We start from the raw sequence: 23,994 nt of genomic DNA on the forward strand, positions 1-23,994 counted from the left end.
TTGAACATATGTTTTTTCCATCAAAAATATGTTCACACAGACTGACCGGGAAGCGATTCCTCTAATACTCCCCGACCATCCAAACTTTCATTCCATCGATATACGAGGGTGGTCTGAAAAGTTTCCGACCTAGCAAATCTCGTTCCGTTGAGATTATATATGAAGTCAGCATTAAAAATATACCATAAACAGTTAGATCAGCGTTATAACATATTATATAACTATAATTAGGCTATTCATCAAGATAAATAGCTCTTGCAATACTCTTACCACTAAACAGATTATGGGAGTAGGAGACTACCAAATACGAAGTATGTTATAAATTCCCGAAAGCACATAAACACGCAAAACGATTTTTGGTAGTAACTTGGTGAAGGAATTAGTTTACTGCTTCTTTTTTTATATTATTGGATAATATTGTTTTCAAGTACTTTATTCTTAACCTAATATACGTTAGCAAACACAGTAAAACGAAGACCACTTTCAAAAGTGTAAACTTTCCAATTTGCTGTTAGAAAAATCTGTAACGATAACAGGAGGCAGAATCAATAAATTATTTTATGAAATTCACACATTACACCCGATTTTTTTCTCTCACAGCACAATCAATGCTCGTTCCCGTCATGCATTGATTAGAGAATTTCACAGGGTATATTAGAACATTCACTATCTGTCTGAATATAATGTTTTAAATTTTTCTTTCATAACACTTTAAGAGTGAGTACGCTATGAAAGAGGATGGTACTTCTCTTCGTACTTTCGTGATTGAGCTTAAAACCAGATTGACAAACACATAAATCAACATTTTATGATATAGCTAAATTAAATCAATAATTTTAATCGCTTAATTGAGTGGTGACCTATCCAGAAGTTGGGACACTTCGATTTTAATTCCAAGCAAAGTGATTGATGTTGATATCGAAAATCTTCCATGGCTAGCGTCTGTATTTTTATAGCTCTCCCTCGTTAAATACAAAGGTGATATCAATTTCTCCGGAAATAAATCGTTTCTCAATCCTCCACATCGTTTCATTTCGTGGCCTTCTTTACTCCTCCTCTCCCCCCTCTCCTCCGCAGATCCTACACACCCCTCCAACTCTACCTTCCATCTAATCTCTTCGCCGTAATAGCAGCAGATAGCGGCATTCCCAATCCAAACCCTTCCCTCGCGCCTCTCGTATCACATCTCCACTAACCCCAACCCCTATCTCCTCCCCCGGGCACGCGTATGCAATATCACTCCCCCGTCCCCTTCTCAGAGTCTCTCCTCCCACCCACCCTTCTTGTCTACCCCATCACTTCCAGTTCCGCCCTGATCACTCAAAGAGAGAGAGAGGGAGAGATCCACTCATCCCCGCCTCATTCTCTTTACTCTCTCTCTCTTCCATCCTTTTCTTCTCATCCTTCTTCTTCCTGCCCCTTCCTCTCACCTTCGTTGCGTCCCTCAAAAGCTTCCATTCTCTCTCCTAAACTTTCAGGGTGGGTGGGTGGGGAAGGAGAAAAATTCCAACGAAGTCATTCTTCATCCCCCGCCTGTCTCCTCCCCCTCCTTTTCTTACCCCTCTTCCAGCGACCCCGGGCAAATTTTCGCCGTCCTCCTCAAGATAAGTAATGACGTACACAGTCAACCTTTCGCGCGTCTTCTTACTTTCTTTCTTCAATTACTTCCTTTTCGGTGCCATTAGATGGCGGCGACGGGTTAAAATGGTGGTGAATTTGAGATTTTTAGCTCCATAAGGGTGCCTGAAAGCTCTGCGGCGAATTATGATTTTTTTCTCGTGTTCTCTGAAGGAAATAGCAAACTAACTGCACTTCCATAAGGAAATGTTCAAAGCTTGCATTTCATAATCACTTTAGGTAAAATATATACGATTTTACCAATATTATGATTACATTCTTGAATATTCCAGGGTAATAAGAATTATAAACTCTAGGCGACCTCTGTAATATGTCATTTTCATACGTTACATTTACAAATAAAACAAACTCCATAAATTACTCAATAAAATCGCACATCTTTTGTGGAGCCTTGGTAATGCTATCCAGCGGTGCATTTATATCGTAAGATTAAAGAGAATGCATACCTTCTCAATAGAAAAGACATCAGAAATTCGTGGGATAAATATATTTTGCAAAAACTTTTCAAAAACCGAGAAAACATTCAAAATGATGAATAATTTATGCAAAATTAAGTATAATTCAATTATTATTCAATTAAAATAATTAAATTCAAATATAATTAAGGGTTCGATTAAAATATTAATATTGAGTTGATATTCTAAATAATATAATTGATAAATAATTCAAAACAAAAGTCCAAAAAATTAATAGAACATACACGTATAAAAACATTTTTCCATGGGAAGAATCTCTCTTTGTTCGAATTGTTTTTGGTCAATTGCTGACCGTTCTATTTGGTTTAAGGTATTAATTATATGCAATATAAATGACTTCTGAAATATCACTCAATGTCATAAAATGTAAAATTGCGACTTAATTGGCAATTATTGCTCGTTAGAGGGTCCTAGGTTGACTTTGCATGAGCCACGATATCCCCCTTGCTGTATTGAGATGTCAAATTTATCAGAATTTCCAAGGTAGTTATGACTATCCCAACGGAGAAAAACAATTCTGGGCTGTTTAAGCGTCAGATTGATAAATTATGACCGAAAACAATTGTTAATTTGTGAAAACATTGGATTCATACAAAGAGTGTATGTATTACTTTTATAATTTTTTTGAAATAATAAGTTTACCTTTAATTTTACATCAGAAAAAAAGAATGATCATCTAATTTCAGTGAAATCGTAGTTTTACGACGGCGGATTAGAGATTACAGTGTCCATGAATAAGTTAGCCGATAATGGAATTGGTAATATATATTTATAATGCTTTACGAGTCCATTTCTAATCAATTAACTTCGAAATAATTATCTCAAAAACGTCTTGATCCGGCATCGATACCATTTGGAAATGGTTAAGGCTTCAGATATTCCGTCACATCTCTTTAAATATCCTCTTCGTCCACCCTTACCCCCCTGTCTCTCTGTGAAGAGATTAGGCGAACGAAACGTAAAAATCAATTCCCACGCCCAAAATGCTGCCCTACTTTAAAACGCTGAGCACAAACTCCCAATTAGCACACCTGTTCGCCCACGCCACCGCTCTGCACCCTTCCTTTCCCATTCAACAAAGCCTCTCCCCCGCAGTGAACGACAAAGCACGTTCACTGGGCAATAAATCAATCAATCAATCCATCTTTTTTGCGTCTCACTGGTGACCTACTATCTCCCATCCATTGCCCCACTCACCCTTTCGCACCCTTGAAAAGGTAAATTTCTTGCCCACAATCTTCCTAACTAAAAATTATCCTCTTGTGGCAAATTAATCCCAAAGCCTAATCAACCAAAAAAATCACTCCACCTGAACATTTCACTGCAATAGACTTGAATGAGTTGACGTTCCTGGTAAACAGCTTTCTTTTTAATTCACGAGAAGGAGATAATATTTAAATGTACAAAAAACAAAGCAGTACATTTAAGGCGGTTGGAAATGATTTGTTTATATTTTACTTCGAACAATATGTCACATATCCAGGAGTTATTTGTGACACGGGGTGGTGATAAAGTGAAATATTGTTTTCCTTTAAATATGTATAATTAAGAACGATTACTATAGTAGATATTTTGTTTTTTGAATGCAACCCAATTCGGAAATGACTGCAGAATAATTATGGTTATGAAGGTTAGTAGAGAACCTACGCGATGTGAAGTATAGAGAAAAAACTGGCGGGCTGTCGGCTATTTTTAGAAGAAGCACCTGGAGACATTCCATTTTAACTCATTATTCTACATTTCAACACTCAAACAAGTTTGGAATACCAGCAAAATTTTTCCCAAAGCTGAGATCAAAGCTACGATCCGGGTATTCCATTCTCTATTGCAGTATTAATAGTATTTATAGGAGGCGACCGACAGCTAAGGTCATTTGTGCCATTAGGGATGGACAGGAAAGGGAAAAGGATGGAGAGAAAACCGGCGTCGGCATTAGCCTACTCTTAACGAAAGGCGCTGAGGGGTCCGCAGCTTAACATCACATCTTGCGGACGGCGTACTCACCCAAAGTGCCCTCCACAACGCACCTCAAGTAGGGATCGAGATACCACTGAAAAATATTTGACGCCACCTTGATTTGAACCATAGCCCTTTGGATGGGAAGCCAGGATACTGCATATATTATTTTACGATTCTCGTATTCTATGTTTAATTCATGCAATGAACGTAGGCTTTCAGTAGCATATCGATGCAAAATGGAATAAACAGAATTAATACATTTTGGAGAAATGCAATTTACCTTTTACACATTGTACTATGTTTTTAAATGTATTGTCTAATTAAATGACATTTTTCTACGTTCATAACATGCAAAATTAATTTTTCTACTTGAATTTAAACAAAGAACTTAAATTGATTACCCTAAAAATCCTTCTTGAATAATTTTTCAAAATGGCTGAGCCAGTATTTCAATATGGATAGTGAATTTTGTAGTATCCATTTTATATTTTGTTCATAATTATATTTTGTGAGTTCCACCAACCACAAAATAATTGTTGCTCCCTAAAGTGACGACAGTCCAATATCGGATGTAGTTTGGAAGATTGCCAATGATTTACTTCCATACAATAGAAAATATTTCACACCTAATCACATCATATCCCAGTAAACGTACCTGGGCCTTCAAGAAGAATGATCACGAAAGAAAGCTAATAAATGTTTTATTTTGAGGATACCAAGATTCCGCCCGCGGTAATATATCCTGTCCATTCGTATATAGAATATGTAATACTCATACAAGGCCTACATGGAATGAGTCCGATGTGATTTTTTACATTTCTCTGGTCGTATTACGACAAAATTACGGCTATGCCATTCTAGAATCTACACAAAACATTATAAATAGTATTTTTTCCATTCAATAATATTATGAATAATTTAAAAAATATATATAAAGGATATACACCATAGGAGTTGAAGTCAAGACAGATTACTTTTATCGGGCTTAAGAGAGGTATCAATGTGATTAAAGCCATAGACGCATAAATATTGGGTGGGTGGCAAATATTTCCAATTTTCTGTTCAAGGGAGAATATCACGGCCCTTGGATTAGAGAAAATGAAGCAGTTTTGATTTCAATAACGTGGCCAATCAATTAAACCTACTATAATTTTATAAATCTGGTACTTCATCTTCAGAGACATTAAACTGGAGTTCCAGCGAAAGTGTTGTCTGCCAAAGGCGGAGAGCGTGATGAGCAATGGAAAGAAACAGTGATTAAGGAAATAGCTTTGAGTAAGGGTAAAGAGCACCCTCCGGGCAGAATAGCGTTTTAACACGATAATAATGTTCAAAAGTATAAGAAATGGTTCATTTGTCTTAGAGAAACTCATTACACAGGGATTGGCCGAAAAATAAAATGGCATTTTCAGTATATTGAGTTAACTTAAACTTTAAGTAAATGTTTCCCATTTATTGGTTACGGTAAATATTTTTTCCATACTGCACCAGTCAATCAATTGATTTCTTATGCCTACAAAATCATAAAAAAACCGATTAACGAAGACGAACATAATTGAAAACGGATAAATATTTAAGAAACCTAAAAAAGTGATTTTCCATGAGTTGAAAGTTAAAAGTTTAATTCTTACCTCTAAATACAGGTAAAAAAGGTACGTATGAAGTGCATATTTCATAACGAATTTCCGGATAAAATTTGATGTCATTTGAGTTGAGCCTAACGTTTTATTAGAATTCTACATTTTAACAAATGCACCAATATTCAATAGAAATTTCATTACTCTGGAGGATTGAAGAAACTTGTTAATGATTTACGAAATAATACAATTATTATATAAATTATAATTATAAAATAACTAATAAATTGAATCTCATTCAAACCGAGAGTTTCAAACAGACTATTTAACAAGCTGTATAAAATATGTCCAATAAACCTCAATTCAAACGTGTAGCCTAAGTCGAATTTTCCAGTAATTAAAGTATTCCTTTTATTTTCAGATTGGACTTCTGTAAGAAACCTGATGAAATTTTTATCGGATCAACTAAAAGGAAGAAATCTTTTGTAGTCGTGGAAGTAGATCATCGGTTTATTCTCCTCAACTATCTCTGAGATTTTTGAAGCCCGAAAGAGTTTGAAACATTCTCTTTTCAAATTTCGAGGAAAAATGAGGAAAGATAAACTTCTAAGGGGCATCCCTACCTTCATAGGGTTGCTGCTATTGATCGCCCTACTGTCGTCCCCTATATCTGCCGAGTATCCCCCTTTGGAGTGCCCGAAAGAATGTTCCTGCCATTATTTTCGCATCAACTGGGTAGTTGACTGCTCAATGAGGAGCCTGTCTTCGATTCCAAGTGGCCTGAGTGAGTCAACTTACATACTAGACCTGTCAAGAAATAAAATCAACGGGAAGAGTGACAGCCTGAATTTTCCTCCGGGTTCCAAGTTTCGAAGGATTCACTTGGCGGAGAACAAGTTGACTGAGGTCACGGGGGAGACGTTTGCTGGACTGACGCATTTGCTGGAAGTTGACCTTTCCGGCAATGCTATTGAGAAATTCAGCCGAAACGCTTTCCTGAACTCTCCGGGGCTTATTTCATTGGAGCTTCGACGGAATCCTCTAACAGGTAAGAGCGTCCGGTATTGGCCCAAAGTCTTAAGCCTATTAATTGAAGCGTCTTCAACTATGATAAGGGTAGTTATGATTACAAACCTGGTGCATTCCTGGCAAGTGTAGTATTAAAGGTAAATTTTCTTGTTGTTAATAGATTGTCTATCTACAATTCTTAGATACAAAAATCTAAATAGTCATGTTATTGCGAAAAAAATTAAAAATTGAGAAACAATACCCCGAAAAAAGAATAAGCGATATTCGCATTAATGAGTTTAGTGAGACAATTACTCAGATTCTTCCTTAGACCGCAAACTCATTACCTCTCTCATAAATAAATGAGCTGTGAACGCATATATTATAATATACAAGAATAAAAACTAAATTTAATTTTAAATTAAGTTTTTCCGCGAACCACTATAGTTGCTATACAGTCAACTCAAAGCATATTCTGAGATCTCTCCGCACCAAAAGTGACTCTGGACTCCAAGATATAAAAATCTTCAATGATAGCAGCTGTTGCAATTTAAGTCTGCATACAATGTGTGAACGAAAACAGATAGCCCTAAGACCTATGCATAGCTATTATCAAGAAATAAAAGGACTACACCAAGACATAATGAAAATGAAGATTTGAAGGCAACATTTGTTAAAAAGCCTATTAGAAATCTTTGATCTACGAGGGTCATCCGGAAAGTAGTACCCGTTCGTGAAATAAAGACACAAAAGTAAATATTAACAAACATAAAAATTTTTATTTGAAAGAGGATACTTTAAACTACTTCTCAACATAATCTCCAAGCAAATTAAGGCATTTGTCATAACGTGTGACAAGTTTCTGTATTCCTGCTGCATAGTCCTTCGCCGCCAGCTCATTGAGATACGCGAGGGACCCATCTTGCACAAATTTTTGCATAATGCAGATGGTGTTTAACAATTTCATGAACAATTGTTCGAGAAACATTGGGAAAATGCTCACAGATGTCATCAATTGTGACGCGCCGATCGTTCCTCACGAATTCGTCAACTGAGCTCACCAGTTGGTCTGTAATGACAGACGGTCTCCCCGAACGCTCATCGTCGTGTGTGTTCCCCCTCCCCATGTTGAAGTTGCGACACCACCGCCGAACAGACGACTCGTCCATTACATTGTCTCCATACACCTCCTTTAATTGGCGATGAATATCACATGGGCGAACGTTTCTTGCATTGAGGAATTTAATCACTGCCCTCACTTCACAACTGGCGGCGTTCTCAATTTTTTTAAACATTGTAAACAATCACAGAAACAACACAGGCAATGCTAGCGTCACGCAACTTGGCTCAGAGAAGGCAGACAAGCCACTGAAGCTATCTGACCTCGTCCAGCGGCTACTCGCGTCGTCAGCACTTCATGCGGCACGAACGGGTACTACTTTCCGGATGACCCTCGTATGTACATGAACAAAAATCCAGGTATGTAATTTGGAAGCTCTACTATAAGTCTCTCCCAATGGACCACAACCTTGACATGATGCATGGTCTTGGGGATTTTGACGACCGCTAGAACTGTGATATCAGGTGCAATGATAATTACTCATATTAGGGTCACCCATGCCTCCGGATGAACTTAGATCTAAGTCCAGGAATACGACGAAAGGTATTCCGCGCTGAGTCTGTTCCTCAGTGAGGCGGTTTGAAGGGCTTGTGACTCTATGACGCGGTCATTTATGTGGTGGCGTCGCGTTAATAACACTACTAACGGGGAACCACCTAAATTAATCATTCCGTGAAGCAATGATGGACATAGCTTTGAGTATGAGTTCTGGAATCTTAGGGGCTCTTCTGCAAATTAACCTTTGATATTTCTCAGACAATTGTTCATTTTGTCCCCATTATTTTTGTCTTTTTTAATATGCCTGCGGTAGTTTATAAGCACTCAAAAGTTGCCTCGTATATTTAAATGGCACCGAACAAAACTAAAGGGTACGGAAAAAAATATTTTTTAAATTTACTACAGATAGCTGTAGTAATAATAGAATTATATTACTGCTAATTTTGAAAATGAAACTCATGTCATTCGAATTTACGAATTATTTCATATCAGAATAGTAATTTGGTGGCAGGTGGTGATTCATAGCAACTACTTTCTCCAACAACTCAGGCGGTGTTAGTTCTTTGCGTGAAATGGAAGAACGCAGATTGCTGACCAGCGTTCCACTGTATGTCAGCAAATACCCTATCTCAAATATAAACTACAGCTTACGTAAAAGTATAACTTGAATGTTTTTCAATATATTTCCCTTGCAAACTTATCCAAAATCTTTTAAATATATCTATTTACCAATTAACTGGACCCCTGTTATTATAAATCTCCAAGGAACTATTGCGGTGCATTCAATTAAAGATATTCCTTTTTCGTAGCTTTCGCATGGAAACTCTTGACCTGAAAGGCAGTTATTACATTAATAAAAGAGATTTGTTTGAAAGCTATGTGAATAATCGGAATCGTTAAACTCTCTTCTAAAAACTCGTTTCGAGTCAATTTTAAATGTAAAAGTTGGTCTGCGACTAACTTATTCTGTAACTAATAATAAAAAATTGCTGTCATTATTATAGACATTTTCACTAGAAAATAAATAAAGGCATGGTGTTTAAATTCAATCTATGTTATTTTTTAATTTTTATTAATATTTTCTTACAATTGAAAGAACGTAAATTTGTGGGAACAAAAAAGGTCCGTACAATAAGTATCGGGCCTGTTTCCAAAAATCAAATTTTATGGCGGTTTTCATTACAATTACTTAATAATTTGCAAATTGCATTCCTCCTGCATGGACACAATTAGTTCAGCGCGTCAGCCACTCGTCAAAAGCCCGCTGGAATTCGGTTTCCGGAATACTGTTGAGAGCCTTTGTCGTCGCCGCTTGAACCGCCTCGATGGAGTCGAACCGATATCCTTTGAGCTCCCTTTTTATTCGTGGAAACAAGAAAGAGCCAGGTGAAGCCAGTTTGGGGCTGTAGGGGGGTTGAGGCGACGTAGCCATGCCGAATTCCGTCAGCAGCTGCCGCACAGCAATCGCACCATGGCACGGCGCATTTTCATGGTGAAGTTTCCAATTCTTCACAATGGCTGGTCGCACGCGCGTTTTGCAACTTCGCAGGTGTGTCTGTACTTTTACGTAAAATGTGGCATTTACGGTCGTTCCAGTAGGCACAAACTCCATGTGAACAATGCCACGTCGGTTGAAAAAAACAATCAGCATAGTTTTGATTTTGGATTTTGACATCCGAGCTTTTTTCGGACGCGGGGACCCCTGCGTGTGCCATTCTGAACTTGGAGGTTTTGTTTCCGGTCGTACTGGAACACCCATGTTTCATCGCCAGTAATAACGTTGTCAAGAAAATTTTCATCTTCCTGAACGCTGTCCGAAATTTCTCGCGAATTTTCCATCTGCGACAGTTTTTGCTCCTCGCTCAAGACTTTCGGCACCAACTTCGCGCACACTTTCCTCATCGCAAGATCCCCTATGACAATGGTGTGGACGGTTCCAACTGAAAGGCCGGTCTCCTTACTGATAGGGGCGATGGTTAAATGCCTGTCAGAGTCCAAAACTTTTATTCTTTTTGGCTACCTGAGCATTGATTCGAGTGGTCGTCGGGCGTCCGACGCGGTTCCGAGCCTTCGACGAGCTTCCTGCCTTCCTTAAACATGTTGGGCCGCTCAAAAACTCTTGTGCGGCGTAAGGCATCATCCCCATAAGCCGGTTTAATGAGTTCAAGAGTCTCCGACGTGGATTTCCCGAGTTTAACGCAAAACTTTACAGCGCAGCGTTGCTCGACGGTGCGCCTCATGTTAGCGCGACTACGCCACAAACAATCATATGTCACAAAACCCACCTCCTGTCTCAAATCATTCCCGGAGTCGATTGAACTAAAGTGCGCCTGAGTGGTGGAAGACCTCTCTACCGAGGAACCTGTCGGACCCCATCCACCGCTCCTTTGAGGCTACAGCGAATTAGTCCCAATACTTATTGTACGGATCCTGTATACTGACGTCAAAACTTGATTAAATGCTGTTTTTGTATTTAAAGCAAAAACTAAGAAAACGGTTCTAACCACAAATCAAAATTGAATATGCATTCATCTTCAATTATCTCAGATTAATTATTTTGTTACCGATTTGAAAAAATATCCTGATGTTTTATAAAATCTAATGATACGTCAGTCCTATCCAAGTGTTTTCGATATTTCTCAGATTGGCAGTACCCTGATACATTTAATTTTAAATTGAGTGACAATTACGTTTTTTCGAATTGAAAATTGTAACTTCTGATTCCAGTTGTAAATTCTCAGTGCCTTTTATTAGATTGATTGATAATTTAATGGAGCTTTTAAATATAATGAATATAATTTATGAATCTCCTGACTTGTTATTAGATCTATGGATATTTAGCATATAATGGTATTTCGTTTATATAATAAAAAGAGGTGAAGCAAAGAACTATAGATGGCAGAATCTAAGACCTATTTATTAAACTACATGTTCTAAGAGTCCTTACAATTATACTGATTTAAGTACATAATTCTAGAATCCCGTTAGTGATGGGTTCTAATAAGAGTTGTTTAAATCAACTAGTGGTCTGTGTGCTGATGAAAAACTCAATAATTATTGTCATAAATGTCATTAAAGAAGTGTTTCCAGTTTTATATAATTTCTTTTGATGAGATAATACTTTATCGTCATAAATTTTTCACCATATAGCAAGAGAAGAGCATATTTGTCAGGTTTCCCTCACCTATTCCATTATAAAAATAATTGGTAATGTACATTCAGCTAAGAGTGTTTCGACGTATACGTAATAATAAATTGTATTTATTTATAGGGCCAGAGAGAGGAAAATCATTCATCACTTCCCGTTCACTCAAGAACATTGACCTAAGCGATTGCCGCTTACGTCGCCTGTCAGTTGGATTTTTCGATGAAGCAACTGCTGTCTCCGAGGTGGATCTTTCAGGGAACCCACTTGAGTCGATAGATGCTGAAGCGTTTAAGCCTTTAACGGGCCTCGAGAAACTGCTAATAAATCGATGCTTGCTTACGTCCATATCACCAGATTTACTTAAAGGATCTCAACACTTAAAGCTGTTTGAGGCGGCATGGAATCCCAAGTTATTTGCCAGCGAAAAGGAACCAAAACTAGCCGAATTACTCACCGGTCTTAATCGCCTAGATCATCTTGATCTCCGTGGGACTGGTCTAAGAAATATTCCAAGTAAGTAATACTTATATGCATACAGATATATTATAATTACATATATATGTGTATACATATTTTTTGTAAAAATAGAATACATTACTTATCACAGTTATATGAAAGAAATAAAGCGTATTTTTATATTATTTAATTATTTTAAGTGGAAAACTCTTCAGGGCGAGGTATAAATAAAGTTAATGATATAGCTAGGAAAAATATATTTTTTTTATATAATACTGTTTCGAGAATAGCCAGTTAACGGCCTTTTGCATCGGACTAAGAATATGAAATATTAACAACGGGAATCAAAAACATCTACCCATAGATCCACCAACTTAGAAGTCGAACCCGCGGCCTCTGGGTTTTGAACGAGGACGTTACCCCGCTGTCACTGAGACCGGCAATGAAATACCAATCTTATTCATTAAAATCTTAAAAGTTAATATAATGAAGGAATATTGTTAATAAAAAATGCAAGTCTTCACATTTCTGTATGCTCTGATAAAACCTTGGGATATATTTTTAAAGAAATATTGTCGATATATACGGTTATAATGCCCTATTGATGTTTTTGCATCTTAAGAAATTAAGAGTTCAATTAAATTAAGAGTTCAATTAAATTAAGAGTTCAAAACATCTACATAATTCCTACAAACGAGAAAGGATAAAAAAATAGTGTAATTAATGCAATTATGAAATCATAACGGAATTTAATACATCTTTATGCCAGAGGCTGATATATATATCAATAATTATTTTATAAATATAACATATAATTGAGTTTTTATTTTATTATAATGGAAAACCTTTTTATTTTATTTTCATGCTATTTTTTTCCTAAACAGGTGACTCCTTCAAAGACACCGCCATGTTGGGTTCTCTGATGCTAGCCGACAATGATATCTCTGCTTCATCTTCATCTTTGCCCGACACTTTATCCACCCTTGCTAACATTCATCTGCTTGATCTATCGGGCTGCCATCTCCAGCTTTCCTCATTATCTTTTTTATCCAAAATGAGCAATATCAGAGTTCTCAAATTGGGAAGGAACGATCTTTCCAAAACTCAAACGACGCCTGCGGTAGCCGATTCCAGTGAAATGGACATGGACTGGTCCATCTCACATTTGAATAAACTTAAAAGGCTTGCATTAGATCACTGCGAAATACAGCGACTGCCGAGTTCAAAAAGCTTCTCTGCACTTGAAAACGTGTTAGCAGAACTAGATGTATCAGATAATCCACTACTGAGACGACCAGTCAGCCATGATATGGGGAGCGGAGAGCTTTCAGAATCGATTTCCAATGAGGAAGACGAAAAGCGTCTCTCTGAGTCTATTCGGGCGTTAAGAGCATTACAAAACCTTGACATGTCACGATGTAATATTTCTCATCTTCCGAACGATACTTTTGCAAAGTCATCGCAAATAAGAAGGCTTTCGCTATCGGGTAATATGCTTACTGTAATGAAGGAAAATGTGATAATTCCAGGTCTGGAAAATAAACTCCTGGCTTCGATGTATAAACTTGAGGTACTGGAGCTATCAGACTGCGGTTTTCCTGAGCTTCCGTCCCCAGACACAATGCCGCAGGCCACAAGAGATGAGGACTACACCGCAGAGATTGATAAAAAGAAAAAACGAATCGATGACGACGAGGACGCAATATTGGATACGGCTGATGATGAACCGGGGCCATATCTCAGAGAGTTAAATTTCGCCGGGAACCCTATAAAAATTAGCGGTCCATTCCCTCCTTATATTTCATCCCTTACGAAAATGGATCTTTCTAGGTGTGGGCTCGCACATGTACCGGGAGGAACTTTTTGGATGGGGCATAATCTTACTGATTTATCTCTTGCTGGAAATCCACTGGGATCGAGTGGTCGAACGATAGAAAAATTTTCAAAACCCAGAAGTAAAGATGTTCTCGGCCATAAGGAAAATTCTGTACATTCTGAAGGCCCTGGGGATAGACTGTCAAACAATTCATCATTAGTGGAAATAATTCATGTAGACGATAAACCTACGCCTCTCGATTTATCATTTCTTTCTGATCTTCCAAGTATTCGTTCCTTAGATTTGCGCAGATGCAATCTAACTTCCTTATCTATTGCCTTCATTTCAAAAGTAAACTTGAAATCTTTACGTCTAGCTGGTAATCCTTGGGTTTGCGATTGCCAACTGGTGAACCTCTGGGACTGGGCATCTAGTAGCGATAGTGACATTCTTCTCCATCGATCCCCGCCTGTTCCAACTGGATCCACTGTGGTGGCCGCTGCCTCGATAGAAGAGGAAAATGGCCTTCGTTGCACGGCAAGGGACGGAACGAGGATTCCATGGTCTCGCTACGTCCTCTCGTCCCACCAGCACCATGAATGTGGCCCCCTTCCTGCCAAGTTGGTGGCACTTGCTTCTCGGTTACACCAAGAGCCTGCAGATGTCGCCATGGCACCATTGACTCCCGACGGAGAAGCCAAGACATCTGGGGCTTGGTCCACAACTGCCTTGGCTTGTTCTTTGGGTGCCTTGATCTTACTTGCAGTGATAGCAGGAGTATGGTTTGTGCGCAGTAGGATGTCGTCAGCGCCCCGAGGTAATGCCCTTCTGCTAGATGAGGAGGAATTAGGCAATGTAGGTACAGTTAGATGGGCATCCAAGCCGTACAGGGAAACGACACAGCGTTAAGAAGGCCTCCTGAAATGAACCAGTAGCAGCACCTTTTTTCCTGTGAGCCGCCTTTGTGCTGAACGCATTTGTGTTCATTCTGATACCTTTTTGAGACTGGATTGATACACCAAAGTAAAGTGCGAGTATTGAAAGAAGTTGACCGTTGAGTATGTGTCATAGGCAAGGCAATGGATAAAAGTTTTATTATGAATTAATAACCAATTGTGATGTACAGCATTTTTCATAGAACATTAGGGAATTTAGAAAAACAGTGCTTCTGAACTTGTGATGAACATATGAAGTTCAAATAGATGACGTCGTCGTGATTTTTTGAACATTTAAAGTGATAACAATGATCATGGATATGAACGTATTAATAATATGAATTATGGTGTGTTGTTTATTAAGATAAATATTTATTACCATTTTATTCTCTCTAGATTTAGATTACTGTGAATAAACACTTTGGTATAGTAAAGGTTCGTTGCACTCAATGCACTCAACCTTTAAATATAGAAAATCATGAGTAACCCAATCTACTCATTGTTAAAATGAGGATTTACTAAACGTATCCTGAAATGAAACCAGTTCCACCACTTCTTTTAAGTCACCTTACCTGCCACATGGTAAATTTACAAATATTCTATGGAAATGTGTTATTTCCAGTTTTGAATTCAAACCTGAAGCTTACATAAGGACCATTTGGCAATAAAATTGCTAGCAAGCAAAAGATGGATAAGGTATTCCACGTTGATTGTAACTATAAAACTTTTCCTTTTTCGTTACTATAATTAATAGAATGAAATAGATTAACTACATAAAAATTATAATAATTTTTCAATTCATATAAGAAGATCAATGCAACAATTTCAGAGTGTAAAAATCATTCGCCTTGACTGGGATGGAGAATGCGAATGATTTTTACACTCTGGAATTGTTGCATTGAAATGCACATTAGCGGATGACTCCGTTAAAAGTTACTGTTGCGGCCTCTCCCGCAGTTTCTTTGGAATTTGTCATATAAGGAGATTTATATATAATAATATACACCAAATGTATTGAATGTAATTAAAAAGTTGTCTTGGTAGATTTACCTTCCAATAAGTTCTAAGTCTATGTCCCATAATTGTGTACCCTCTATCCCTTACTTAGTCAAATGCTCTAAAGGTCAGAGAGGTAAGTTAACCCAATGAGAGAATAATTTTAAAACCCAACCAAAGGACGTCCTATCAAAAATATGCCACTAATCAATGACGCTATTGAAGAGCTTTCAAATTTTTTTCATCCTTTTTATCTGTTATTCAGTTGCTGCGACTTAAGATTGGTTAATTGGAGACAAAACTGAACCACCTCGTTTTTAAAATATAAAAGGCATTTTTCGTCTCACTCTCCCTTACATTTAAACATAAAAACGTCTTTTTTTCTGAAATAAATTAAATTTTACGCGCGTCGGGGAATTTAAGACAAAAGGACAGGTTACAATAACTGAAATAGTTGTTATATTGGGACTGGTACATTGCTAAATATTTCAAGTTCACCTGTTTCACGAGATCGCTTGATTTAAGTGAAGATTTGTGTACACAAAGTAACTTTAAAGAAATAGTGAAAGCGTGAGTATTAAGCTAGAGCAGAAATACTATCGATCCAGTTTTAGGGAGAAAAACATTTTTTTAAATTTAAGATATGGCCTAATTACATTTTTCCCGCCATGTTTTTCGATAATTTTTTTTCTAATTTCTTCTAATTTTTTGCATCCTATTCGAGAAGGTACCGCGTTGCAGCCATGTACTAATGTTAAATAGAAAAAAATATGAGCAAATCAGTTTATTTCTGATTACTGTAACATGATGCAATGAATAATGGGATATCTCCATTGCTTCCATAGGAAATTTGGAAATTCTCTACGGAAAAGAGGCTACCAATGACATCAATGATTGCAAAGATAACACTCAGAAAACCTATTAAAATTTAGCCCAATCTTCCGCAATTGATTTTACATCCATAAAAGATTCGCTTTAGGCTTTTCTATGATAATATGAGTAAGATAGTAACATACAATCTGAGATCATCACGAGGTTGGTCTGAAAAGTTTTCGACCTCAGAAAATTAAAAAAAAATGTCTTGTATCTTTGTTTGGCCGGAAACTTTTGAGACCACCTTCGTATATTATTTTCATATGAGTGACCCAAAATTATTAAATTGTGGAATACCCAATTGTTATAGCATAGCGAATGAGGGTTTTCATCTGCACTGTAATATATAGTTTGTTTTCATTGCCCTGAACATCCATATTCTATTTACCCAAGTAGTATTTTTATTGGTTTATGAATAGCAAACACAAACGACAACAACTAGCATCAATTGGTAGAGTAACGAGCACGATCTTGCATGATCGTCTCTTTCCCGAGAGTCTCATGATATTGCTCTTATACTGTTACCCGAAAGGGGCAAGTTTGAGTATCTGCTTGAGCTTTCATGAGAAGAACTATATTTTTTATTTTGAGGTTAATGTCAACTTTCAGAACACCTAAAGAAAAGATATTGTTCAAACTAATATCTAGACTCGACAATTCTACTTAGAGCAAAAATTACGACAAAGTGCTACTACGAACATATTTCACCAGAAGAGAAATCTGGACGTCGAAGGATTCCGCAGAATCCTCCCCAGCCTACAAAACTTTCTCACACACTCCATCTTCATCTCCATCCCCGACGTCTCCGCGCTCATATCTCTATGTCAGAGCCCTTTCTCCGAGGTACCCTGACACAACTTCCCTCCTGCACACTTGAGTTTCTTCGCTTCCAATCTACCCCCAACATGCCTACCTTCTACGACCCCAACCGCTTAAAAAACTGAATCTGACGAAAAACCAAAACCCAGGGTCTCGTCTTTGCTCTCCTACCCCCGCCACCACACCTCGACGGCACCGAGTGCCTACCATGCGTCCCGCCCATTTCCCCTTCACCACCAAACCTCCCCTTCCACCCATTAGCGAGGGTTCTACCCATCCTACCGACTCCAAAAAGGAAGTCCCACATCACCTCTATGCGAACACCGAGTATCAAACCATTCTCAAGTCAAGGAGACCGTCATCCTGCCATGCTCCCGCAAATGCACCTGGTTACCACCCGCCAACCCCAAATGCAGCTCTGAAATATCGCTGTCCTTAAAAGAACTTCACTACAGCGACCTTCTAAAAGCGGTCACTTATATCCTAGGATGGTGGTAGAGTTACTTTTCATCAATGTTCAACCTGTAGCGGAAAGTGACACGGACCAGAACTTTCTTTCTAAGGTGAACCGAATGCCAAGATTCCAGCGTAAACTACAGTGCCAAATATTCACTATAGCATATGCTGATAAATTTTCGTGAAAAAAAGTCCGTCACGGTAGTGTAGTAACTGATTATTCTTCCACCATTTTTTTAATGCAGATGCAGATATAGATAGTCTAAAAATCTATATATTCGCCGTTCCATAAATGTTTAGAATACCGTAGTGTCGCCTCTATGATTATTTTCTAATATCATGGTTCCTAATAATAAAGAAGGCACAGATTCTTTGGTTATTACCAGCCTCCTGGCAAATCACCTTAATTTGTTCATGGGTACGCTACAGTTTATACTTTTGCCTATCAAATCGGTATGCCCCGGCAAAAGAAATTTTTAATGCAATAATTTCAGAGCATAAAAATCATTCGCCTTGACTGGGACACGAACCCAGATCCCTCAATATCCGGTCGAGTGCTTTAGCCACTTAAGCTACCGAGGCGTCCTCTTAAACTCTGAAATTTTGGGGCTTTTAAAGGAACTAGATGTTATGACGAAATCCCAGTCAAGGCGAATGATTTTTATGCTCTGAAATTATTGCATTGAAATGCACATTAGCGGTTGACTCCGTTAAAAGTTACTGTTGCGGCATCTCCCGCAGTTTCTTTGGAAAAAGAAATTTTTATCAATAATATATTTTATCGCTCACAATTTTCATTAGTTATAACATATAGCTTAATTCCATAGCATTATTTTACTGCAGTTACTTGAGAATATAATTAAAGCAATTTCTGCAGAATCTGAGTGAAGGTTACAACGCGTTATGCGGGGGGATAAAAGTTAATTACTTTATGTATTTTAGAGTTCACTGGAAGGAAAAAAATTTTATTAATCCGCAATCAATGTTTTGAATAAAATACTATCTAATTTATTTGAAATGTAATGAACGTTAATCTAAATGAATCTATGAAATAACTGGTGCCTCAAGAGTGGAAAATGCCATTAAGAAGATGTGTAGATGAAAACTAATGCTACGTGCACTTCGGAGGTCGCAACAATACAATACGATATTTATGCTCATTAACATCCTTTTTTGATGAAAAAACTAATTCGTAACAACGGGATGCTCGTATTTCAGCTCATTTATATTATATCCTTTATTGACAAAAGAACTAGTTGGAGTATGATGCAGGGCTACCATTTGTGAATACATGTACTCTCGCATAAATATTACCTCTGCTTTGCATATTATTAATGACAGAGAGCGGATATTAGCTTTAAATTAGATCCCTCAATTATTAAAATAATGTCTATTACAATAAACAGGTTACGTCTCATCATTTTATTGATTTATTCACCCAAATAACACACAATAATATCACATTGCATACAGTTCATTGAAAATAAATGCAAAGAAATGACTTATGAAGAACTATTTAAGGTAATAAGTTATAATTATTTTCATGCATATGATATAAAATGGTATTGTTTAATATTTTTACTTATAAACGAGTTTCATGTCTATATGCATTGAAATGTCAAGGAAATAACCTTACAAATAGTACGACGGTAGCTGATCCGGTATGACTTAGCTTTACCGTTAAATGTTATTCAATCGGTATTTTTCCCCCTCCAACATGTTTTTCCAATCAGTAGAGTAATTAGAGATGAAAATGTGTCCAAAATGGAACTACTTCCTACACGCCAAACTTTAAATAAATTCTCAATCTATACAAGCTATATTTTATAATATTAGGACAAATCTGTTTATGGTTTCAAGCATTTTCAATTTTAACGACAGAATATAGGTTACAGGAAAATTAAATTCTCTGTTATTTATGTTTCTTTGTCATGTTCTTGGTTATTTCTGAGTAACATGTTGAGGCAGGGGATACCTATTGAGGCATATACAATGTTTTGTCCACTTTTACAATAGCTTTTTACTAGGCAAAAGACAGGAATAATATGAAAAAATTATTATAAGGAGCTGCTTAGGTATATATTCTCCTAGTGGTGCATAATGAACTTAGCTTTCGACGTATGTTAAATATAACTACAACAACGAATTATTTTACTTAATTGATATGCTTTTAATTCCGTGTAAAAAACAAGGATAAAATGCACTGAAAAACACTCAACAAGAACAAAATGACCACACTTATTCAATTTGGATGTAAGGGTTTGATATGCTATTGAACACAACCCTGTGATTTGTTAGAAATAGTTGAGAAAAACTAGATCTTGATAATTTATGAAAGAGAATTTAAAGAAATTAAGAATTATCGTAGATACAGTATCTACGAAGAAAAATTGGTCGAGCAAAATTAAAATTAATTCAAAATTTTAAAATACTCTTCGTTAATAACTCCATAGTGTTTGTAATATTTTCGTATGCAATATATATACATATATATATATACACACAAACATATGTATCCATATACAAAAATATATTTTTATACATATATACACACACACATGCATCATTCCGCTCGTTCTCAGACAGAAATTAAGCACGAGTAAGGAGCACGGTTTCCCATTGGAACCTAACTTAAGGAAAACTTAAGTCTCATCAACACTTCTTGTCATATGGTCACATCTTGATGCATCATAAATTTAAACGGTTCCCTTTTCCCTAATGTTCTAACTTCATGTGCTTACTTCACAGTAAACCTTTATATGAAGGTTCTGTGATGCGACGACTCTCCGTGTCAATCATTTCAATACTGGAGGACATCATGCTGAAACCCGGAAAATGTTTCCCCGCACCAACCCCCTGTGATAAATTAATATTGAGCAGGCGAAGTCGAGGGAGAGAACGGGGACCAGTGGGAGGAGGGAGGGTAGAAGGGCTAGGGCATGAAGATGATGCCACGGGGCTGGGAGTTTGACGAGAGAAGCGGGGAGGTGAAGAAGTTGAGAAGCCAAAGGGGGCGGGGGAGGGCTGGAGGTTTCTTGCCACCTAGAGAGGACCAACGGGGGGGCACCATTCGAAGGTAAGGAAGAGAGGGAACGCCTTTCTTACTCCCTTGAGGGAATTTCCAAGGAAACCACATCGCAGGCTCACTGCCACCCTGCCACACCCCCATCCCCTCGTGCGCCCTCCTGTATCTCGCTCCCCCGCGACCCTCCGGGGGTAAGGATAACCCCCTTTAATCCTCAACTTACCCCGCACTCCCCACTCTCCTGGCAGTGGTGGGAGGGATGGAGCCCGGAGAGTGAAATTGAAACCACGTCATTGCAGGACACGGGTAGGAATAATTTATTTTTTTTTAACTTATGCCTTTACGCTTGAGTCAGGGTCTAAGTTTCAGAATACTGAGCCTTCAGAACTCACCCCGATGATGGAATTCTAGAATTAATGCTACAATATTGCAGGATATTATTTTAAATGATTATAGATTAGATTAATAATCCTGCATGTAAATCGTAAAAAGTATTTTTTTAAATACGCCATAAGTCATTATTCCATTCCTAAAATGGCCATAACAGTTGAATTATTGCAGTTCAATCCCACAAATATTAATAATAATGAGACAATGTAATTACTGGTGAGTAAACAACAAATTTAGTATATTATTTAACATGTTTTTTTGAATTACACAATTATTTTTAAATTACTCACCAAAAGGTTTTTGTGTTCATTTAATCGCATGGAACGATATTTATGCATACTGTGACGAAGTAATAGCATGACCTTAGAATTTTAAGAGATCCAATTTCTTTTACACATAGCGCAATAAGAAAATTTTCCCCTAGAAAATGATCCGTAAATTCATGTCAGCATTTATTTTTCACATTCAGTAACTTAAAATTGGTGGGGTAATAACGGATTATTAACCCTTAAGATACTATTTATGTTAAATGAACAAAATAGATTGTATTGAAATTTCAATTAGATTAGAATTTGATAGATCGTTCACTAACAATTAGTCTTATCTAGGAGAGCATGAACATAGATTTATCTAGTTTCCACCGACCCTGGGGAAGTATCCCTAGATAAAACTATGCTTATGTTAACTAAATGTCCTTGGAGAGTTAGAGAAAATACCAAGGGACATGAATACATAAAAAAACACGGTGAACTTCAGACAGAATAGAAATCTCTCATAGAGCATTCCACCCCGGTCACCCCACTCATTCCGGCTCATCCTCCTCGCCTTGCTTGATCTCCTTAATTCCTTCCCTCTGCTACCGGCAGCCAGGTTTGTAGACTTTCTCTTTGAGGAGCTCACAAATAGAATGAAAGGAATGAGTTATTTTTTTCTATGAACGACCTCTGCATTCTCAAACAGGAAAAGGACACGGAAACGAGAGTTGCGTTTTCATTTTCCCCGCCTTCGCAACAACCCCTGCGTCTGCCCCACTCCCCTTTCCCATACGTCCTCCAAAACTACCTCTTCCCATAAAAACGTCTTAGAAAAGAAAACCCACCACCATTAGACTTCAAACCCTCCCCACCCTCCTCGAGAGATTACGGGGTGAAGGCTGAGAGGGGCAAGCAGAGGCCAGGAACATGCACAATCAGGGCTGAGGCATTCCTCTTTGTGTATGGGGGAGGAAATGGAAAGGGGATATGAAAGAACTTGAAATTTTGTTGGGGGTGGGTGAGGATTGGATTGGTGGGTGGAAATGGTCCAGTGGCAATGAACGAGGGAGGGCGGGCGCTAAAAGGCCGCCGTCTCCTATTCGGGCTTTGAAGCGAGAGGAAAGGGATGGTTGGAAGGTGGGGGTAGGGGGGAGGAAGGATTGGCCACCACTCCCCGAAATGTTTTAGGTTTTTTTGAATCGACCTTCACGAGGTATGCCACGAGGAAAAATTCCAGGAAATCGCATTAAGTATCAAATAAATAAAAATACGTCACTAAAAAGGGGCAAATGGCAGGAAATGCTAAAGGAAGACGAAACACAAGATTCAGATTAATTTATAAATGAGATAACAAAATTTTTGTGTTTCTAAACCTGCACCTACAGTATTGAGAACAAAATTATTTCTCAAACATAGACGATATTCTTCAGGAATACCACGAGATCCGGGCCACAGGGAAAACAAAGAGAGAGGCGATAGGGGTGAAAAATACTAGGTATGGTAGTATGCCGTTAAAAGGAGCTCAAATGTCAAAGTAAGCAAGCACACGATCGTAAAATACTGTGAAAATGTAAGCAAGGACGTGTTTGTGTCACTCTTTGATTTAGAAAGACAATACAAAAGTAAGGGCTTACGAAAACCTCAAAAAAAGCATCAAAACTATGCATCATAATTACATATCATAATTTAGTGATCTATGATAATGATTTGATAATGAAGTATACCGTCAGATTCATAAGTGCAACGTAAGCTTTAAACAGGAAATATATGAGAAAACCGAGAGTATTAGAATTAACAGGGACAAAAAGAATGAAGTGACAGAAGCCGATGGAAATATTTATGAGTGAGGACAGCATAGGTACAGCAGGCACAATGTGGAAACATATCTAATAAAGGATATCTGTCCGAAAGATGACCTCAGATCAATGTTAGCTCCCATCCTAAAAAGAGAGAAGCATGTACGCAGGGACATAATGTGGACTATGGCATAGTAAGTTCATGCCGCATATACGTAGGTAAGGTGGTATTTAATATCACTAAGGAAAATATGGAGTGGATGGTAAATGATTGCTTAGAAGAATATCAGCGTGGTTTCAGGAAGGAGTGAGGTAAGTGTGATGCCTTAGCAACAATGAAGTCACCAATGGAAAGAAATATAAAAAACAACCAGAATGTATTTGTTTACTTGGTGGATTTTGAGAAGGCGTATGGTAGACTAAATTGGCATAAAATTCAACATGCATTGAATTATAAAGGATTAAACTGTGTGGAACAGGCATCTTATTTATCGGCATCCGCTCCTGACTGCTGTGATTTGTGTGGCGGATAGAGAACTGTTTTGGGTAAGGACAAAATATGGGGTGACCATTATTACCATTGAGATACGATTAGAGATCATAAGAGATACGTGTGATCATAAGCGCAAAGAGAATAATTAGTGTTGGTATTGTGCATGCATGTATTTTGTCGATATCATGTATGCATCTTAAGACCTGATTTTATACCATTTTTTCCGCATGATTTGAATATTTTCCTGTTACCAAATATATT

General features: G+C 37.6%; 1 protein-coding gene across 2 annotated transcripts in view; it reads left to right on the forward strand.

Moving 5' to 3' along the window:
• LOC139688376 (insulin-like growth factor-binding protein complex acid labile subunit) overlaps positions 1–15,676 on the forward strand; it is a 72,883-nt gene extending 57,207 nt beyond the window's left edge. For both annotated transcript variants that reach the window (XM_071585915.1, XM_071585916.1), the window contains exons 2-4: positions 6,072–6,698; positions 11,548–11,937; positions 12,765–15,676. In XM_071585915.1, the coding sequence (XP_071442016.1) occupies positions 6,239–6,698; positions 11,548–11,937; positions 12,765–14,605 (2,691 nt within the window). In that variant the 5' untranslated portion in view covers positions 6,072–6,238 and the 3' untranslated portion in view covers positions 14,606–15,676. The remainder of the gene's footprint in view (positions 1–6,071; positions 6,699–11,547; positions 11,938–12,764) is intronic.
• The last annotated feature ends 8,318 nt before the right edge of the window (positions 15,677–23,994 follow it).

This window comes from Hetaerina americana, unplaced genomic scaffold (genome assembly GCF_022747635.1).
Source record: "Hetaerina americana unplaced genomic scaffold, ioHetAmer1.1.p SCAF_2, whole genome shotgun sequence".
Classification (NCBI taxonomy): domain Eukaryota; kingdom Metazoa; phylum Arthropoda; class Insecta; order Odonata; family Calopterygidae; genus Hetaerina; species Hetaerina americana.